Source organism: Capsicum annuum, chromosome 6, assembly GCF_002878395.1.
Source record: "Capsicum annuum cultivar UCD-10X-F1 chromosome 6, UCD10Xv1.1, whole genome shotgun sequence".
Taxonomy (NCBI): domain Eukaryota; kingdom Viridiplantae; phylum Streptophyta; class Magnoliopsida; order Solanales; family Solanaceae; genus Capsicum; species Capsicum annuum.
In genome coordinates, this window is record NC_061116.1 from 216,937,778 (window position 1) to 216,955,724 (window position 17,947).

Below are 17,947 nucleotides of genomic sequence, written 5' to 3' on the forward strand. Positions count from 1 at the left end.
AACACCACGATTATTAAAAAAAATAAAAATACAAAAGCAATATGGTTTGTTACTACATAAAGAAAGCAAGTGTTATCTCATATTCCATGCCCATGTTATCTCTATAAATAAGGGGATTTTTATGATTTGTGATGCAATTAATGTATCTTCCAAGGTCTACTAAAATTGGCGTGATACAATCTCATAAAAAGTCATAAGCCCCATCCTAAAACATGCTAACATGATATATGTTCCTATGCATTGAATCGAAGGTATTCACAATCATGCAATTCATCTGAAATATTTTGTCAAATTATACCGCTTTCTTAACTCTTATTTTCCCTCTGGATTTCGGTAGGCAAAGCATATTAAGAGGAAAACATTTAGATTCCCGTATTAAGACTTGAACTCAAAATCTCTAGTCGATAAAAGACTAATTTCCTTCATCTTCATAACACACATTAGGGGTCAAAACTCTTTGATACTCACTTTTTTCATTGTTATTCGTCTACTTTGAACTTTGCACGTCTTTTAGAAAACAAATTGGCATGATTATTTTATTATAATATCTATGTTAATTGATATTTTGTCTAAAGTCTTCAAAAATGATTTAAAGAATACGTCATTAATGTTGAGAATCAAACACAAAAAAAAGACATGTTTCTCTTGACATGCTAATAGTAAAAACGTACTTTAAAATGGTAGCGTATAGGAAAAGATGAACAGAGAAGTATTTTCTTTTGGTTCTCTTTTAAGAAACGAGTATTTTATATTGCAAACAAACGAAAAGGAAATGACATCGTATTCCAATTAGACTAATTTAATTAAAAGATCTTAATCCTGCTTTAACAAATCAACTATCAAGTAGAGAAACAATAGCACCTACCTAACAAACAATAGTCTTGTCTACAAATGATGAGGAAAAAGAAATACAGCATCAATGAAACTCTGAATTCTGGTTCAGAAATTTAAAAAAGCAAGCTGCTGAAAACAACTTCGACTGAAATAACCCTTCTCCCCTCTCCTTCTCAATATATAGAAGAGATGGGAACGAACCCAAACAAGTAAGCAAATAAGCAGCTAAGAACAAGATGCTGTCAAAGAAACACATTGAGGCATGAATAGTTTCTCTGCAGTTTTTATGTTAAGCTCATTCTAGCTCTTAAAAATCGTAGGCCAAAGAGCACTCGAAATAAAAATATTGATGTCATTCATAAAAAGTTTGAAGCAAAGAAGGCAGTTCACGATTTACTGTGATCCCTAAGAAGCTGGGTTTTCCCTTAGGGCCACCAAACCAAACATGTCTGATTTACTGAAATTCTAACCAACTAAAAGAAGGAAAAGAAATAGTGAAAGATCTGGCAAAATCTTTTAAAACATTAAACAGTAACGGTCACGATATCTCAGAGAGCCAATCACCCTAGTAAACTTTCACCTCTTTGTAGCTACACAATAGAGTAAAAAGTTGTATATGGTAAACTGCAAAAAGAAACCTAAACGTTCCATTGAACTGATCTACATCCGGGTTGATGGAATATAAACTTATCAGCTTTCGACCATGGGCTCGGGACCAGATGGTTCTGTCTGCGACTTGCCTGATGGACGAACACTATTGAAAAGAATGTCTTTAATAACCTGAAAACCAAGGATATATACATGGTGTGTCAAGACATTCCTATCCAGCAATGGAAATGTGCCAACAATTCAAGCTAGAAGAATGATATGCGACTAAAGTAAGAATAGAACAGTGTATACCTGCGACATTAAGCCATGAACTTGCTCGACAGTAATCTTAGCACTATCACGTGTAATCTTAGCAAGCTGAGATTCTTCCTGCAACTCAGAGGACCAACACATTTAGTACCAGTACGCAACCAAAGTTGCATGCTTTATTTTGCAATTTAGTGAAACATACATAAAGTAGCAAGGCAAAAGACTACGGAAAGTTGAAGAATATGATGGCATTCAATGCATAGCCTGAAGTTGTAGATCAAGACTGGGTAGCTACCGCATAAACAAGCTCAATAGCGCAAAAACAATAGGAAGATACATGTAGTGAAACAATATGGCAAATCACCACCTACTGCAGCAAATTATTGATTTTAAGCTTCACAAGACATAAAGGAAAAGCATATTGCAGTACAAGAAAGTGGAAGGCTCCACCCTGGTACCCCTATCAAACTCATCCATTTCTAGAAGTGCTCCTAAACAGAGTCGTAGAGATAACAGTAATAGTGATTATAAACTGCCAGACAATACGACGTTGCTGCCTAGTCAATTTGCTCCTCTATCTTCTTTCTCACCACAATGGATCTTTAACTTGTCACAAGTGTTCAATGAAGGATTCTGCAACTTCATACCACTACTTTTGGATAAAATGGTTACATGCCCGCTAAAATAGACAACGAGAGTGAGGAAAAATGGTTGGTTCAATGCTTTAAGGATTTACTTTCCTTGGTACAAATGTTGCATGTGCAAAGGAAAGTAGAGAGAACACATAAAAACTGATTGAAATCAACGCCCAAGGCATCAGACTGAAGTACCAAATAGTAATCACAAAGCATATCCTCAAGTTTCACTAGGTCAGTTGCTAATACATTGCTATAGCTTTTGTTTTCCACTCATTTGCCTTGGTATTAAACAAGGATATTCAATAATGATGGCAGGTCCCCTTTTACACCTAGAGCTGGTTCACAGATCTGATATTTAGCAAGTTACTATATAGAGGACCAAAACATTCATAGGTAAAGATAGGATCATACTGGCACATTATCCTAATGAACTAGTTTTCTAGCTGGGGTTATATTTCAAATTCACATGAGAATGAAACTTTTCCTCTGTCCGCTATAGCTTTTTCTAGTATCTTCTGTCATAGTAAGAGAACTTCTCATTCATACAGCCTTAGCTATTTTTCCTTTCTCAAGAGTTTCAGGTACCCGCTGTTGCTGAGAGTAGCATGAACCTAATCATGAATCGACAGCTAAACCATATTTCCACATTTGAATGCAGAATATTTTCTTTTTCCTTCTTGTAATGCATTATTTTTCCTAGTTGATCTTTATAAGCACATATTAGGTACTCCACTATATAAATTTTAGCAAACTCTCATCATTAAAAAGAAAAGAGAGAGAGAAAAAAGAATGAACATGTACAATTGAAGGAAAATTTATACTTAGTTTCCTTTGCACATTTTAATTGTAAGTAGTTTCATAGCCAAGCAAAATATGACCAAGAGGCCAAGTATGATATAAGCTACAAAGTTCCAAAATACTGCCTGGGATTGATAATGTCTAAATGGGAATCACATGCCAAAAGGATTCAAAGATAAATAGCATCAACAAATCCAAAAGACTAAAGAACTGTCAAACTAATATTATTGTTATTGTTGGTCAAACAAATATTCTCAAAAAAGTAAGAGATAGACTTGTAAGTTTGAGTATGCATTTTCAAGATTCAAGAGAAAACAAAAAAGAAACTACCTCCTTCTTCCTTTGAGGGGGTGCCATTAACGGCCCAAAACGTGAATGGGACAGCTGATTTTCAGCTTGCTCCAACTTTTCAGCTGCATGATTTAACGGGATTAACCAACTTTAGGTGTTTCAATATCATGTAAACTCATATCCAGGCATTAAATCATTATAATGATATAAGAAAATGGAAAATATAGGGCAACAAAATATTACCAAGATCAGATATTTGTCCAGCAACATAGTCTCCATTTCCAAGCAAAGGAGAAGAAGAAAGTGTGTTCACCCAATACTTGTTCCATAGTAGGTCCAAGAGATGGCAATCAAGAGAGGACTTGAAATATGTAATATCCAATGAATAATACTGCAAATCAAGAGAAAAGTTGGTGAGCTAACAGTCAGAGAAAAAAAGAAGTTGAAGACCTAGATTTTAACATAAATGTGTGAATGCATGTGCTCCTGCCAAAGAGGTGACCTGCTTGCAATGTACTCCAAAGTCTTCGATCTTGTTCAAAGGAATGGTCTGGTACTCTGAGATGGGGTCATCTGGAGGCTTATATCCTTCAGGATATGTTCGAAAGGCACCAATCTCAACTTTTCCAGCAGAAACAGTTCTTGTTGGATCAATAACAACAGCAAGAAAAGGCTCCTGATATTGCTGGTTAAGCATTTGTGTAGTTACATCAATGCCAGAGAGCCAGCACCCATAACCAGGATGTGAATGGTACCACCCAACCACATTTTCCAGCCGACCAGCCTATACCAAAATATCTCAGTAAGAGAATGATCTAAACAAACCACAGTGACAAGCACACTCCAATTCACAAAACCAACTGACACACAATGTATAAATCCTATATAACAATGTAGATAGATTAAATATAATCAGCTCAAAAATATTTCTAGGTATCATCTGAAAGAATTGAATTTTCGCTAATGATTCTATAAGAATTTATGCAAAGAGAAGCCGTGGAACATGTGCAAAAATCTCATGTATATGTGCATGATGATGGACGTAACCCACGCAATATATTACAGACTACTAGAAGATTATGCTTATGCGTTCGGATTCTTCAAGAATGTTGCCATGTCAGTGTCAAATCCTCCAAAAGTTAATACATTTTTGGAGGATCTAACATGGGCGTGGTGGCATTTGCGTGTCAGATCCTCAAGTAGTTGAGTGCACTCTTATGTAATAAGATCGAAAACACGGATCAAAATGACCATATCTCCTGTTATTTCTTAAAAGAAAATTAATGAATTATTATAGATACTCATAAAAAGGGGAAATTTCATAGTAGATACTCATGAAAAGAGGAAAATTTTCATAATAAATACTCATGAAAAGTGGAAATTTCATTTTAGTTGATCTTTGGTATACTGGTATTATTGTCAGACAATCATACTTTGCTGTAGGTTCTCTACTTGTAGCACTTTAACAGAAAGATTTTCAACACATCGATAAAACATCAATAAATAAATAAAAGAGTGAAAAAATTGACACATATGTCCACAGCAAGCCTCAAAGATAACTGCGCATATAACATAGGAACCAAACAAAATAATATCATGACATGGTCATTAGGCTTCGGAATCAAACTAGGTAGTACTCTCTTCTTCATTGAGAAAATATCATAAATTCAATCCAGCAGAAAGAAAAATCTAACGTGGTAGAAGTAGAATCAAGGATAATAACAGCTTATTTGGATGATGTTACCTAATGCATTGTATTAGGCTGTTAATCTAAATACAATGCTTGTTTTGATTTTTACTTAAATTTTCTTGTATCATATCGTTAATCGCTAGATAAAGACAAAAGTCCCATTTTGTGTAATGATCAATTTGGTGTGATCACGTCGCTACCTTATCTTTTTTCTCATTTTATCTTTACATATTTATTCAATAATCCAATTTTATCCTTTATCCTACATTTTTTTTTAATAACCGTGGTGTCCCGGCCAGCTTTCTCGCACCACGACTAATTCCTCGAGATACCTGCCACCCCACACCAGCAACAGGTAGGTAGGTACCAGGTAACTCTATCCACCAAGGCTACGATAGATGGGACGATCCGGGGATTTGAACCTGCGACCTCATGGTATTAACCTTCACACTTCATTCAACTCTAAAATCCATTGTATTTATTCTATCAACCTACAGTTCTGCTTCATTCGAACCCGTTCGAGTTCAATATTCAGTAAATCTGAAAAATTCATTATAAATTAAACAACAAATTGACTAAATACTCATCAAAAAGGAATAAATTTTATACAATAAACACACTAACCTGCTTGTTAGTCTGGGAATATTCCACCATATATTCATACGCATCAGCTTGAGCATTAACCCTAGTTTCAGTACCTTCAACAGGAAGGGCAAAAGCATCCATAACAATAATAGCATCGCCATCAGTCTTACCCTGCATGAGTCCCATAACCTCAATAGTACCACCAGAGCGCGCGTGAACAACCATCTTAAGAAGCGCGAGTGCAGAGATCTTCACGCGCTTGAAGTAGTGAGGATCACTCGCCCACGGCTTCTCCCGCTGGAACTTCGTTTGCGCCGCCTCGTCGTAGTGGAATATGGCGTCCGACGCGGAGTTTTCCGGCGAAGAACCGGACGGCGCGTCCATTGTTACGATATTGTTTTCTAATTCCCATGTTTGTTGTGCAATCGCTGCCGATGATGCGTAGGAATTTAATGCGTCCATTCGAACTTTACGGAGAGGTTGGTATTTGAGAGCCCTCATATATAAGTGAAAAATTGACAAGGTTAATTAGAAGAAGAATAGATTTATGATTTAGCCACTCCTCCTATGCCTAAATTACATATTCACTACCATTAACTTTTACTTGCAATTGTTAAGCTTCCCGGGGTTATTTGATATATTAGTTTAACCACACGTGTCTAGCATGTATAACTTTGATTATTTAAAAGTAGATGATTTTATTTATTATGAAGATTTTTAATAAAGGGTAAATAATAGTTTAGTCGCATGTATAACTTAGATTATTTAAAAGTAGATGGTTTTATCTATTACGAAGGTTTTTAATAAAGTGTAAAAAGTTCAAAATATATATTTTATTATAAGCTCATATATATTTTACCACCAGAAGTTTCAAGTGATTAATAAATCTTCTTAAAATTAAATTTAGTTGATTTAGAATTCTTAAACTAATGAAAAAAAATATTAACTGTAATTATTCTGATAACTTCTAATACGGAAAGTTTTTACCATAAATGTAATTAATTAATTTTTAACTCTTAAATAATATGAAAAAATAGTAAAAAAATGATTTTATCTAAAGCAAAGACTTTTAACAAAGGACAAAAAGTTCAAACGACCTTTTTAGGGCCCTTCACGACATTTTAATATTATATATATATGTGTACGTGTTTTGCACGTGTATATCACGTTTAAAAAGAAAAAATTATTATGGTTTTGACATATTTTATTAAAACTACAATAACAAGTGTTCATTAATTGATGGGATAATTATTTATCTTCTTATAATAATATAATGAGTATTGGATAGTATTCAATTATAAATTTAGTTTTGAACGCTGAATAGAAAAATCATGTAAAAAGAATATTATTTGATTTGAATTTTTAATTTGAGAAAATAGTTTTCTTCTTACCATATATTTTATTACTCCTTAAATATTAATTGTCCTTATATTTATTACCATATATATTTTCTTACCAAATAATTTAGAACTCTTCAATTTTTAAAATATATTACTCCCTTATCAAATTATTTTAGGACTCCTTAATTTTAAATATTATAAAAATAAATAATAATTAAAAAAATAAGTGAAAAAAAATAATTTTATCTATTGCAGAGTCTTTTAATAAAGAACAAAAAGTTCAAATCACTTTTTAAGTATCTTCACACTTTTAATACATGAATTGATGAACTTATCAGTCTGGATTATTACAAAGGGTGATGTTATTGCATTGAACTTATTGTTTCAAACCTTACAGATATTTTAAGGGGTAAAAGAAAGATTTAAAGGTCAGAAGCTTTATGTAAATGTAGCAACTCCAACTGAAGACGATGATAAGGATTGACAACAAGGGCTAGATGATAAGAACCAGTAACGTAGCGTATTTAAGAACTAGAATTGGTGAATTTACAATTAATATATATATATTAATTGTAATTGTTTCTTTTTTCTGTTTTGCATAGTTCGAATCGAAAGCAATAAGTTGAGTTGAACACACAAGACCTGTTGTAGATCCACCTAGGACAATAACCAAAGTCGAGCTATATTTTGAGATGCTTTTACTTGTTTCAGATGGCAAAAGAGTGCTCATGGTCACACTCAACTGTTTTCTTTTCAATGTTAATTCTGACGTGTATTAAAAAATAAAGCCAAAAATACTTCAAATAGCTGAAGAAGTAACAGCCAAAAATATAAAAAGAAACATTTACATAACTGGGCTTAACAAGAAAACTAGGCTCTCTACTCCAGGACAGGACAAAATTTCACATTCTTTCGAATCATAGAACGTCTTTTCAAGTGCACACCGAACATGTACTGTGACACTACAATAGAACAAAAAGTTGTAAAATAACAATTATAAACATGACCACACTTGATTCAAGAGTTTCAAAGTATACTTACCTGTAAGCATATCATACACAAAATGAATCTCTTTCAAATGACGACGAAATCATGGTCCTTGCTAGATATCGTCTGAGACTATAATTTAGCAAAGCTTCTATATGATTGAGACCTGGAGCTACCCACCAGCCTCCAATCAATGAACCCAAGGCTTCAGACGCTACTTCACACCCAACAACTCCTTCAGTTGTTCTTTACTACTGCATGTAGACAACTATGCATTAGTAACAATAACAAGTACATGGAATAACACAAATCGATACGGTGATTTAAGTTGCTCTTTTTAGTTCATAATGCAAGAATCCCAGAATGCGGGAAAAAAAAAAGACTTTCCTTCCTTTTAACTAAAACGCAGGCAGATGGAATTAGTTCAACTCAGATAAATTGAGTGAGATCGCCTTCTTAAATAGATATTCTTGGTTTGCACTATAATATGTCCCGTTGGCTGTCACTTTCAAAAGACAGGCTGTTCACATAATATGTAATAGTAACTTGCTAAGACCCAAAAATAGAGATGTGTCTCTATTCAAAGCTGCTAATGGAGACTGAACGAACTAGCTACAGCAACCATAGAGACAAAGGTCTTTTTCCTTGTGCTGAAAATAAAGATGTTTCTTGATCATGTTTATTTAAGATCAATTCAAAAGGTTAGAATGGATAAACCTCCACTGTACAATTATTCAAATACCATCTATTCTCTGTCCTCCAATTCACACTGAAGTTTGCCTAACCGATTAAGTCCATTTACCAATAACTTGAACTTATCCTGTCATAACATCAATTTTATGAACCGAGCTGAACAAGTCATGTATTGCTAATTGGTCATTTTTTTGATGAAGTTAAGATGTAATATTAGCAAGGCATCAAGTAAATGCAAAGTAGTTATGTAAGAGAATCATGGTTAACTCCTGCAAACGAACTTTTCTAAGTCAGGGAGTTAAACCATAAAGCAAAAATATGGTCATAATTTTGCATTTGGGGAAACTGTCTTTATTCTTTTAGGGCGAGAGTGGCCAATTTAAAGGTCTGGGAATATTCTATAATCCATTATTGACAGATATATAAAGCAAAAGGACCGATTAGCACAAGGCAATTTGAGGTTTGACTACAGGATTAGACTACTATGACTGTCTGGTCATTGGAACTGTAAAGTAGACGATCTATATTTTTTGGATCATCAGTAGAAGATTAGTTTAGAAATAAGCTTCTCTGTTCAAGCAGCTTCCCTGCTCATGGTATCTTACCTTCCATATCAAAATAAATTACACTAGATAATGCGTAGAGGTAATATTTATTATAAGGAGACCTGCAACCAACTCACAAGTACCTGTTTGCAAAAGAAGGAATTATCTCTTCAAGAACATGGAGCATAACAGAGTTAGTGGTCTCATCACAAGAGCTTTGCCTGTTATTGGGAACTGTAAATGAATAAAAATAGCCAGTCAATCACCACCCTTAAAATACAAAATGTCAAAATTTACTAGGGATTGGAAACTAATAGAACTGGTGTAGGGCTGTAGGGGTACATATATTTGTAAAGGTTCATATTCCAAAGACTCTACACAAGAGGATTATGAATTATGTCAAAGCGATGAGTTGTTAGCAGGCAAAATAGAACAAAGGGAAAGAGAAAAGAAAAGCAAATAAAAAGAGCTAAATAACATCTCATTTCCTTTCTTCTACCATAAAGACACTAGAAGCAGCACAAGGATAGTTTAGTGTTCAAGTACCTTCAAAATTTTTGGGATTTGAAGTATTGCCTTGGACTTGGAGATATGATACATCATCCTCAGATAAGCGTAACCCATCCAACTGAGCAAACTTATTCAACATACAGCCGACAAGACTATAAGCAACCATACTTGTTTCATCAGAACCTTCCTGGATAAGAAGATACTGATTTCTAATCAATTTTTGTCTGTGAAGTGATACGTTTTTTTCTTCGGAACACTCTATCGATGTAAATTTTGGCGGTGTGCATCCCAGGTCACCGGCAGTTGTTTTTTCCTTCATATGATTCCTGCCTGAACCTTTATCAGGTGAGAAGTGTGTAGCAAAACTATTTTGATCTCTGGTTGGCATAGGTGAGCATGAATCTCTTCCTTCTTGTAGGCCTATGCTTCTTAAATGATCATCTTTACCACTCATACTCTTTGCGCCTTCAGAAGCTTTTGATTCTAAGAATGCCGAGGAATTGTCAAACCAATTGGAATGAACTGAATCTACTTCATCGGTATACAGTGACTCGATTTTGACACTCGATTTGAGTTTGGGTGAAAACAGAGAGGATAAACCAATATCTTGGCAAGCAGTGATTGGAGACTTGAAATCACTTTCGTTTATCTCACCGACACTTTCTGCTTGGCTGTATGAGACATTAGGATCAGACCTGCTATTTTGATGAAGATCAGAAAGATGCTCATCTTCATCACCACCTTCATAATAACTTTCCTCTGCTTTCACCATGTAAGCATTTGCAAAATCTTCACTGACATCACATTTGACGAGTAAATCCAAAACAATTTGTTTTATCTGAGCACTAATAGTCAGCACACATTCTATTTCTTCCTCTACCTCCTTCTTTGAGTAGGTTTTACTACGTGCATGCCTATATGTTTTGTTAATAATTGCTAGACTTTCTAGTAAACTTTCAGGGATTGACTGCAAGTCGCTGCATTCGAGAAGATATTCAGTCAACAGTTTCTTCAATTGCACACGCAAACGAACACTTTTTTTGGCAGCTTTAGCCTTAGAATCCAGCACAAGAGGCAAATTTCCCAGCTCTGCAAAACATACTAATTTTTTATCATCTAGAATCCTGATTGCTTTTGCTATATCATTCTGCAATGCTTCTACATTTGGTGAAAGTTTATGGAAAACCATCTGAAAGGGACAATAATCAAGTTCTGGTTTTAGCATTAAGGCTGCAACGGACAAAGCCTTAGCCAGGGGTTCTGGTGGTTCATCCCCTTCTTCATAGTCTGCTAGCATTTCTAATGAAGTTCTCCTAATTTGATCAACTAACCTTTCAATATTCCAAGATATTCTAGGAGACTGCATAAAAATGGGGATGTAACCCGGGAGATCCCTCAGATTCCTATGCATTTTACTCAAAGTTAGAAGAGACAACTCCTTAAGTCTATCCAGAACATAAATAGCAGAATTGAGAAAGGATTCTAAGGTAGAACAAGAAGCCCCATGATTAACACGCAAGTTTTGAGGATCTTTGAGGTGTTGAGACATTTGTTTAATTAGACTTTGACTGGAATCATCATGCTTATGGAGTATTTTGGGAGGAAAATGCTTGATTATCCAACTCATTAGCCAATTGGTTTTCTCAAAAGTAATTGAGCCGCCAGTTAAAGTCTCTGCAACACAGCATAACCCCTTGTTGTTCATCTTATTAAGCATGGAATATATGCCTCTCAAATTCTCGGCTGAATTGGAGAGCAATGTGGCTGGCGCACCATAACATGCCCTTTCACCCTTATGCACTCCAAATGCCTTTGCAACAGAAGTTCGAATGTTCTCATAATGTAACTGTAATTAAGGCACAAAGAAAATTTATCAGCTAAGTGGGGGAAAACACTTTGGAATTTAGTTTAACAACAACAGATAATATTCTATACAAACAAAGAAACAGGTTTTTCTGAAATAGGGAGTGCATGACATCTTTTGCTTCAAAAATGACAAGCGAGCAGTATCATTTGGATATTAAAAAAAGGATACAGACGGGAAATGTTTTATCAGTTTTGAGTGGCAGCATGTGATTACATCAGCAAGCATTAAAAAGAACACTTACATCATTTTCTCTAAGCAATGATTCAGGTAAACTCCTGCAGAAACAGATAAAAGAGTAGAGGTTTAGTTTGACATGCAATCTATGCAAATTCATTAAGAATCCAGATAACAATATGCATAAACAGGTTATCATCTGTAGGAGCAGCCCATTTACCAAGGTACTGTACACTTCTAATAAGCATGTCGAAGGAGCATACGGAAACAACTTTTGTCAAGAGAACACAATGCTTTAAAAGAGCCAAGTAAAGGAGATGAATTTGCTGCTTCATCGTCAATTATAATGGAGAGCATTGTTGTAGTCACTGATACTCATAATTCAGTATATCCAACTTAAAAGAAGCGCCAATTGCACCATCTCTACAACATTTAACATTGTACAAGCCTGAATAGATGTGTGCATCAAGTCTAATAATCCAGGGCTTTGGTCTAGTGGTGCGAGCATAATGCGTGATATGCAGGTTAGGCATACGTCACAAGTCTGAATCCTGTTGTAGACAAAAATCTGGTCTGTAGTGGAGAAGAATAGAGGGTCGGGCTCATTATCCACCAAGTTTCAAACCATATGCCATTGATCCTCAAGGATTTCTGAATTATAATAAAAAGTCCCACACATGGTATTTCCCATTCTCTTTTTCTTATCCTCCTTTTGTTCTAAATTTCCATCCAACAACATATTTTCAATGGTTGTATCATCATCCTTCAACTCTGAACATTCTCAAAACCACGCACAATATACCATATGCAATTTTGTAGTCAAAGAGTAGAGTCGCGTCTTTTTGCACATGAAAGGCTAACTAATATGGATTGTCCTTTTTCTCAAACTTTTAGCAGTTAGCAGTCAGAAAGGCTCCCTTCTTGTTGTCAAGGAAAACAACACTTCCATCAACTTCCTGGACGCTCATATCAAGGAGCAAAATCCCCTATTCACCAGCCCACTATAAAATAATTTCATTGTGAACAAACCATTCCTCTGCCATTCCCATCTTTACTGATCTCTGTATGTGTGTGAGAACCTTGTTTAGATAAATAAGTAATTTTCCATTAACATCAGCACTAAGTTGGCGCTGAGTATCTAAAAAATTGCAAAAAAACAGCTCATTTTCATGGGTTAGACCTTCTGCTTGTATTTTGATCCAAGCAGACTGTCGAACTCTCCGATCTACCAATCTCATGTATTTATCCAAACTTAGGACAGCCAATTCCTCCTCCCTGCTCTCCACATATGGGCAATTACTGCAGACTGGAGGTTGAAAATGTCAGTTGGGAATTTCCACCATCTTTACATAAAACTACTCCACAATGGTATTCCAAATGGTGGTGAATGAAATTTGGTAGTCCACACCAAACGGCCTATAGAACTCCATCCTCCATGCCATGCTATTTCTTAACAAACCTATGTTATACACCTCAAATCTTTACTCCACGAAACTCTTCCTTTCTAGGCAAAGCAGCTATTTCCACTCGTATCACACAAAATACTCTTCCACTTTTTTTTCAACTTTAATGCCAAACTATCAGGGAAGCGGACACTACTAAGAGTGGGAATTCTGAAAGCAGTTCAATTAGAAGTCAATCAGTCATTGTTTAAAACGATAATGCGATGCAACGAGAGGAGTTATCAATACAATGGTGACAACGCATGTTTCATAGAAGTCTGTGCTTCAAACAATTACGTCCAAAGTGATCCAACAATAAGCGGTCAGTTCTTTGAATGTTACCTTTGAAAAGTTGGATGACTGGATCAATCTCGACATTAGTGTATATTAGATACTGAATTAACTGCAATTTTATCATTCTTTTTATAATTGTGATAACCAGACCAGCTTGCGTGCACCTCGACTAATTCCATGGGGCATTTCCTACTTCCCACCAGCACAGGTACCGGGTAACTCTATTCATTCAAGACTAGACAAATGAGAAGAAATCACCTAGTGTTTTTTTTTCTCTCCGCAGGGAATTGAATCTAAAATCCCATGATTCTCAACTCACTTCATTGACAACTAAGCCACACCCTTGAGTGCATTGCAATTTTATAATTATACTACTAAAATAATATATGTTTGATAGAGTATCTTTTAAGTCTTGAATTGTGCACTTCACTTCAAAGAAACATGTGCTTCATTTGTGGTTTTTTGTTTATGGCCCAAAGGATTTTATCGCGCTTTTTACACTTTTTCACTTTCAAACATTACCTGAAAAAACATGTGCCAATGCAAATCACCTATAAGATCTGCAGTTTTGCATGGAAGTTACTGAGGAAGTGCATCTTAATGGTGATGGTCTGTGAAGTATTATACTCAGAAACTGTGGTGCTCTTAATGAAGGGGCTGAAGACAGTTAACCGTTTGCTACTGCATTGTCCCTGAGCTTCAGTATGCTGGGTGCTGGCCTTGTGTTTGTGCTGGCAGGATCCAATGGTTTATGCCCTCATCAGTCTAGAAGTTGCTAATCGCTGGGCAAATGCACTTCAGAGGAACATATAGAAGAATAGGGAAAAATATCTCCACAAGTGTTTTTCAGTACATCCTCATTCCGCAATGGGATAATCAACATTTAAGAGAAATAAGTGTTTGGAACATTTTGAGGTCAGTACACCTCCTTACATTTAAGAGCAGTTTCTGATATCTGTGTATTTTTGCCCAGTTTATCCTTGGTGTTGGCTTTTTCTGTAATTTCCTTTTGTCCTTGGAATTTCTAAGGTGTCACATTTTCATATACTACTAGCCTAAGAAAAATGCAATCCAGAACTGTAGAAGCTGAAATAAGGACCACAGTCACATGTCATCTTTCATCTCATTTATAAATATCAAGATTCACATTTTGAATTATGACTCATTACATTATGGTCTGCAAAGCAATCGATGGAAGAATCCAACATTCAATAGATATGGAACATAAATTTTACTTAATGATCTTCAATTTGTTGTTCAAAGCTAACAGAAGAAGGAAATGTCAAAGGGAATTGACAGACATCGCATTCAAGTAACCTTGTAGTCAATTTTGCAAATATTCAACAATACAAAAGCAGTGCAACTGCTAAAATGCCTTTTTCGGGAGAGATATTTTAACTAACTAGGACAACACTAATACAAGAGACCCAAAAATAAGAGTTTATTAAAAAGAATATACAGAAAGCTAAAGGAGAAAGAAAGTTCTCACATATCACCAGGAGGTTTGAGTCTTTCCATCTTTTTTTGCTCTCTTTCGGACAAATGCAAGTTCATTAACCACCTGCAAAATTAACTTCATATGCCTAAAATCATACTCAATAATGATTATTCCCAAAAATAATATGTATTGCATTACTGATACAATGAAACTGCACCCTCTATCAATTTTGGATGATACTCTACCCACTTTAAAACATCCTAAAATGTTTGAGAATATTCTCTCTCAACACATTTTTCACGAAGCTAAACAAATTTACAAAGATAAAATTTATCAAATTATTCAGTTTCCTTTTCCTGGTAATTTTTCTTCAGTGTGAAAATTGCACAAAGGTTTGTGCAAGTATTTTCAGAAATTATACATATTTATATTTACTTTAATACTTTCTCCGCTATCACTATTATAATATGCAAGTCAATTTCATCTCAAACAGGACAGGGCTTTGGTTTAGTGGTAAGAGTGCAACCCAACTATGTGAGTTAGCACGTGAGCTGTTCGAACCATGCAGGAATCGAGCTACCAAACCTCGGTTATTAAAAAAGTCAATTTCATCTCAAACTCCATATGTATGCAAACACTATCAATACAAAAAAATTATGAAACCACTCAAACACAATCATATAAAGGAGACAGAGGGAATCCTAAACAAAGAAAGTAACTATCAAATTGGAAAGGATCATCAATGTAGTGATAAAACTAAACAACAACATACCCAGTGTAATCCCACAAAGTGGGGTAAGGGGAGGCAAAAATGTACGCAGACATTAGCGCTACTTAGTAGATAGAGAGGTTGCTTCCAATAGACCCTCATCTTAAGAAAAAAAAAAAGAAAGTCCAAAGCAGTATAGAGAAGGCAATAAAGGAAATGAAGAAGTCATGGCAGAATACTACAAACAACCAGACAAATCATCATGAACAGTGGTCATAACAAGACATAACGATAACCGAAGTACAAAAACAATAGATAATAACCACACTCAAAGAACAAGAAACTACAAGAGTAATATGACAACTAACGAAGTGATAAAACTAAACAATGAAAATTCTAATGCTCTTTGCTTTCTAATAAAAAGAAAAACCTTACCTTCTCTTGAGCCTAAGTTCTTTATCTTGCTTCTTCAATTGAGATACCAAATCTTTACAATCCTCTACGTAGGCTTCCATATTATCCTATTTCTTCATAACACAAAAGAATAGCTTCAGCATTTAATTCAATTATTCAAACTAAATGACTTAAAAACGGCTTTCTTTACTCATTTAGATTTTCAATAACCAAAATTAGGATTTTCAACTTCTTTTGCTGAATGTGCTATCATAAGGGGAGTCTTTGGCGAAACCGGTAAAGTCGTTGGAATGTGAAAGAGAGGCGACATGTACGAGCCGTGGAAACAAACTCTTACGTAAATGCAGAGTAAGGCTGTATACAATATAACTTATGATCCGTTCCTTCGCCGGACCCACTCATAGCGAGAGCTTAGTGAACCAGATTGTTTTTCTTTTTTAATAACTAGGGTATTTCGTTCAGCGTATGCGCACCTAGACTAATAACATAACTTTGAGAAATTACGAAGAGAGAGAAAAGGAGAAACATACAGTTAGATTCCGTCGGAGGAAGAGTTATCGCGGCAGTAAGAGGAAGAGAGCGGCGGCGCGCGGCGGGAACGTAGGGGGAGAAGTGAGACCGGGTCGAGTTCGAATTTGGATCTATTTATTTTCTGTTTATCCAGCCCGTTAGAAAATTGGGTTGGGCCGAAATCCTTTCTTACTTCTTGTTCCAAAATATGGCACCTTTATAATTACTTTATAATATAGGTCTGTGGTGAAAATACGTGTGGTATGACGCAAAGTATTTTGAAGAATTAATCTGCATATCTAATTATTTAAGTTAACAATAGTTAGTGAATGTATAATATATATTCACTGATCTGAACTTTGGATTTAAACGTTGAGCAAAGTGCAGTGTTGAAAAAAGGAGGAGAGAGGGGGAAAGCGCACAAATAGCAACTTTTAGGATTATTATTTAAAATGTGATATATTTTAAAATTATTTAATGTTTAAACAATTTGGATTTGAAGTTTTGAACTCGATACAAGAGAATTTGAAGTCCGAAGTCGAACGAACTCCACATCTGGAATTTCGAACTACATGCATTGCTTCCTTAAATTTGAACTCTTCAAAAATGAGTCTGTATCGCTCAAATCATGATATGTGGCTGATTTTAAATACCTTAACAGATTCGAGATAATTTTTAAATAACATTTCTAATATATTCTAGATAAATATATTTTTAACTAGATTAGGTTCCTTCATATCAAATAGACAAATATTAATACTATATAGAGCGAGAACAATATTTTTGATTAAAAAATAGGTTCTTTAGTGCGATTCGAAAGCAAGATATTAATTTTAATTTTCTAATCCAATGGCTTAAACGGAGGTTATATGGCTTAAATATTTATTTTTATTTTTTTAATTTTTTTTCTCTAAAAGTTTACTGCCATCATGTCACTTAATAGGTATTGTATATTATATATCAGACTCAAATAATCATCGAAGTTAATTAGTAAAATTGAGTGACTTTGAAAAGACAAAATAAAATTGAATGACTATGGTGACCAGTTATCAACAATTGAGTGATCAATCACCAATATAGATTGTGGTGGGGACTGATCCACCAGAGTCTCAAATTTAAGTCTTTAGTATGGAAACAATTTTATTGGGACTGTCACCACAAAATAGGCCTTGCAATGACCTGAATGTTGGTTTATGGTTGGGGTCAAACAATTTTTGCCTATAAATCAATAAGTATTTATTTTTTAATTAATAAGAGATAATTGACACAAATTATAATAATGATTGCCTGCACTTGTGCACCAACAATTGAACGACCTGAATGTTGGTTT

General features: G+C 34.9%; 2 protein-coding genes across 4 annotated transcripts; both read right to left on the minus strand.

Annotated features, from left to right (window-relative positions):
- Positions 1-1,166: 1,166 nt before the first annotated feature.
- LOC107875766 (COP9 signalosome complex subunit 5a) lies at positions 1,167-6,354 on the minus strand. The gene is made up of 6 exons (XM_016722601.2): positions 5,734-6,354; positions 3,922-4,203; positions 3,663-3,810; positions 3,459-3,541; positions 1,735-1,812; positions 1,167-1,614 (listed from the first exon to the last, which is right to left on the minus strand). The coding sequence occupies exons 1-6, from the start codon at positions 6,193-6,195 to the stop codon at positions 1,525-1,527; spliced, it is 1,143 nt and encodes a 380-aa protein (XP_016578087.1). The 5' UTR covers positions 6,196-6,354; the 3' UTR covers positions 1,167-1,524.
- A 1,392-nt stretch (positions 6,355-7,746) lies between these two features.
- LOC107875765 lies at positions 7,747-16,816 on the minus strand. Of its 3 annotated transcripts, XR_001675870.2 has the most exons (8): positions 16,638-16,816; positions 16,129-16,220; positions 15,036-15,107; positions 11,878-11,911; positions 9,806-11,615; positions 9,403-9,493; positions 8,076-8,275; positions 7,747-7,996 (listed from the first exon to the last, which is right to left on the minus strand). XR_001675870.2 is itself a non-coding variant. In XM_016722600.2 (7 exons), the coding sequence occupies exons 2-7, from the start codon at positions 16,206-16,208 to the stop codon at positions 8,236-8,238; spliced, it is 2,127 nt and encodes a 708-aa protein (XP_016578086.2). In that variant the 5' UTR covers positions 16,209-16,220; positions 16,638-16,816; the 3' UTR covers positions 7,747-8,235. The 3 variants fall into 3 exon arrangements, 2 of the variants coding, with proteins under 2 accessions (XP_016578086.2, XP_047269950.1); XM_016722600.2 differs by having other exon boundaries at positions 7,747-8,275; XM_047413994.1 differs by having other exon boundaries at positions 7,747-8,275; positions 15,036-15,119.
- Between the last annotated feature and the right edge of the window lie 1,131 nt (positions 16,817-17,947).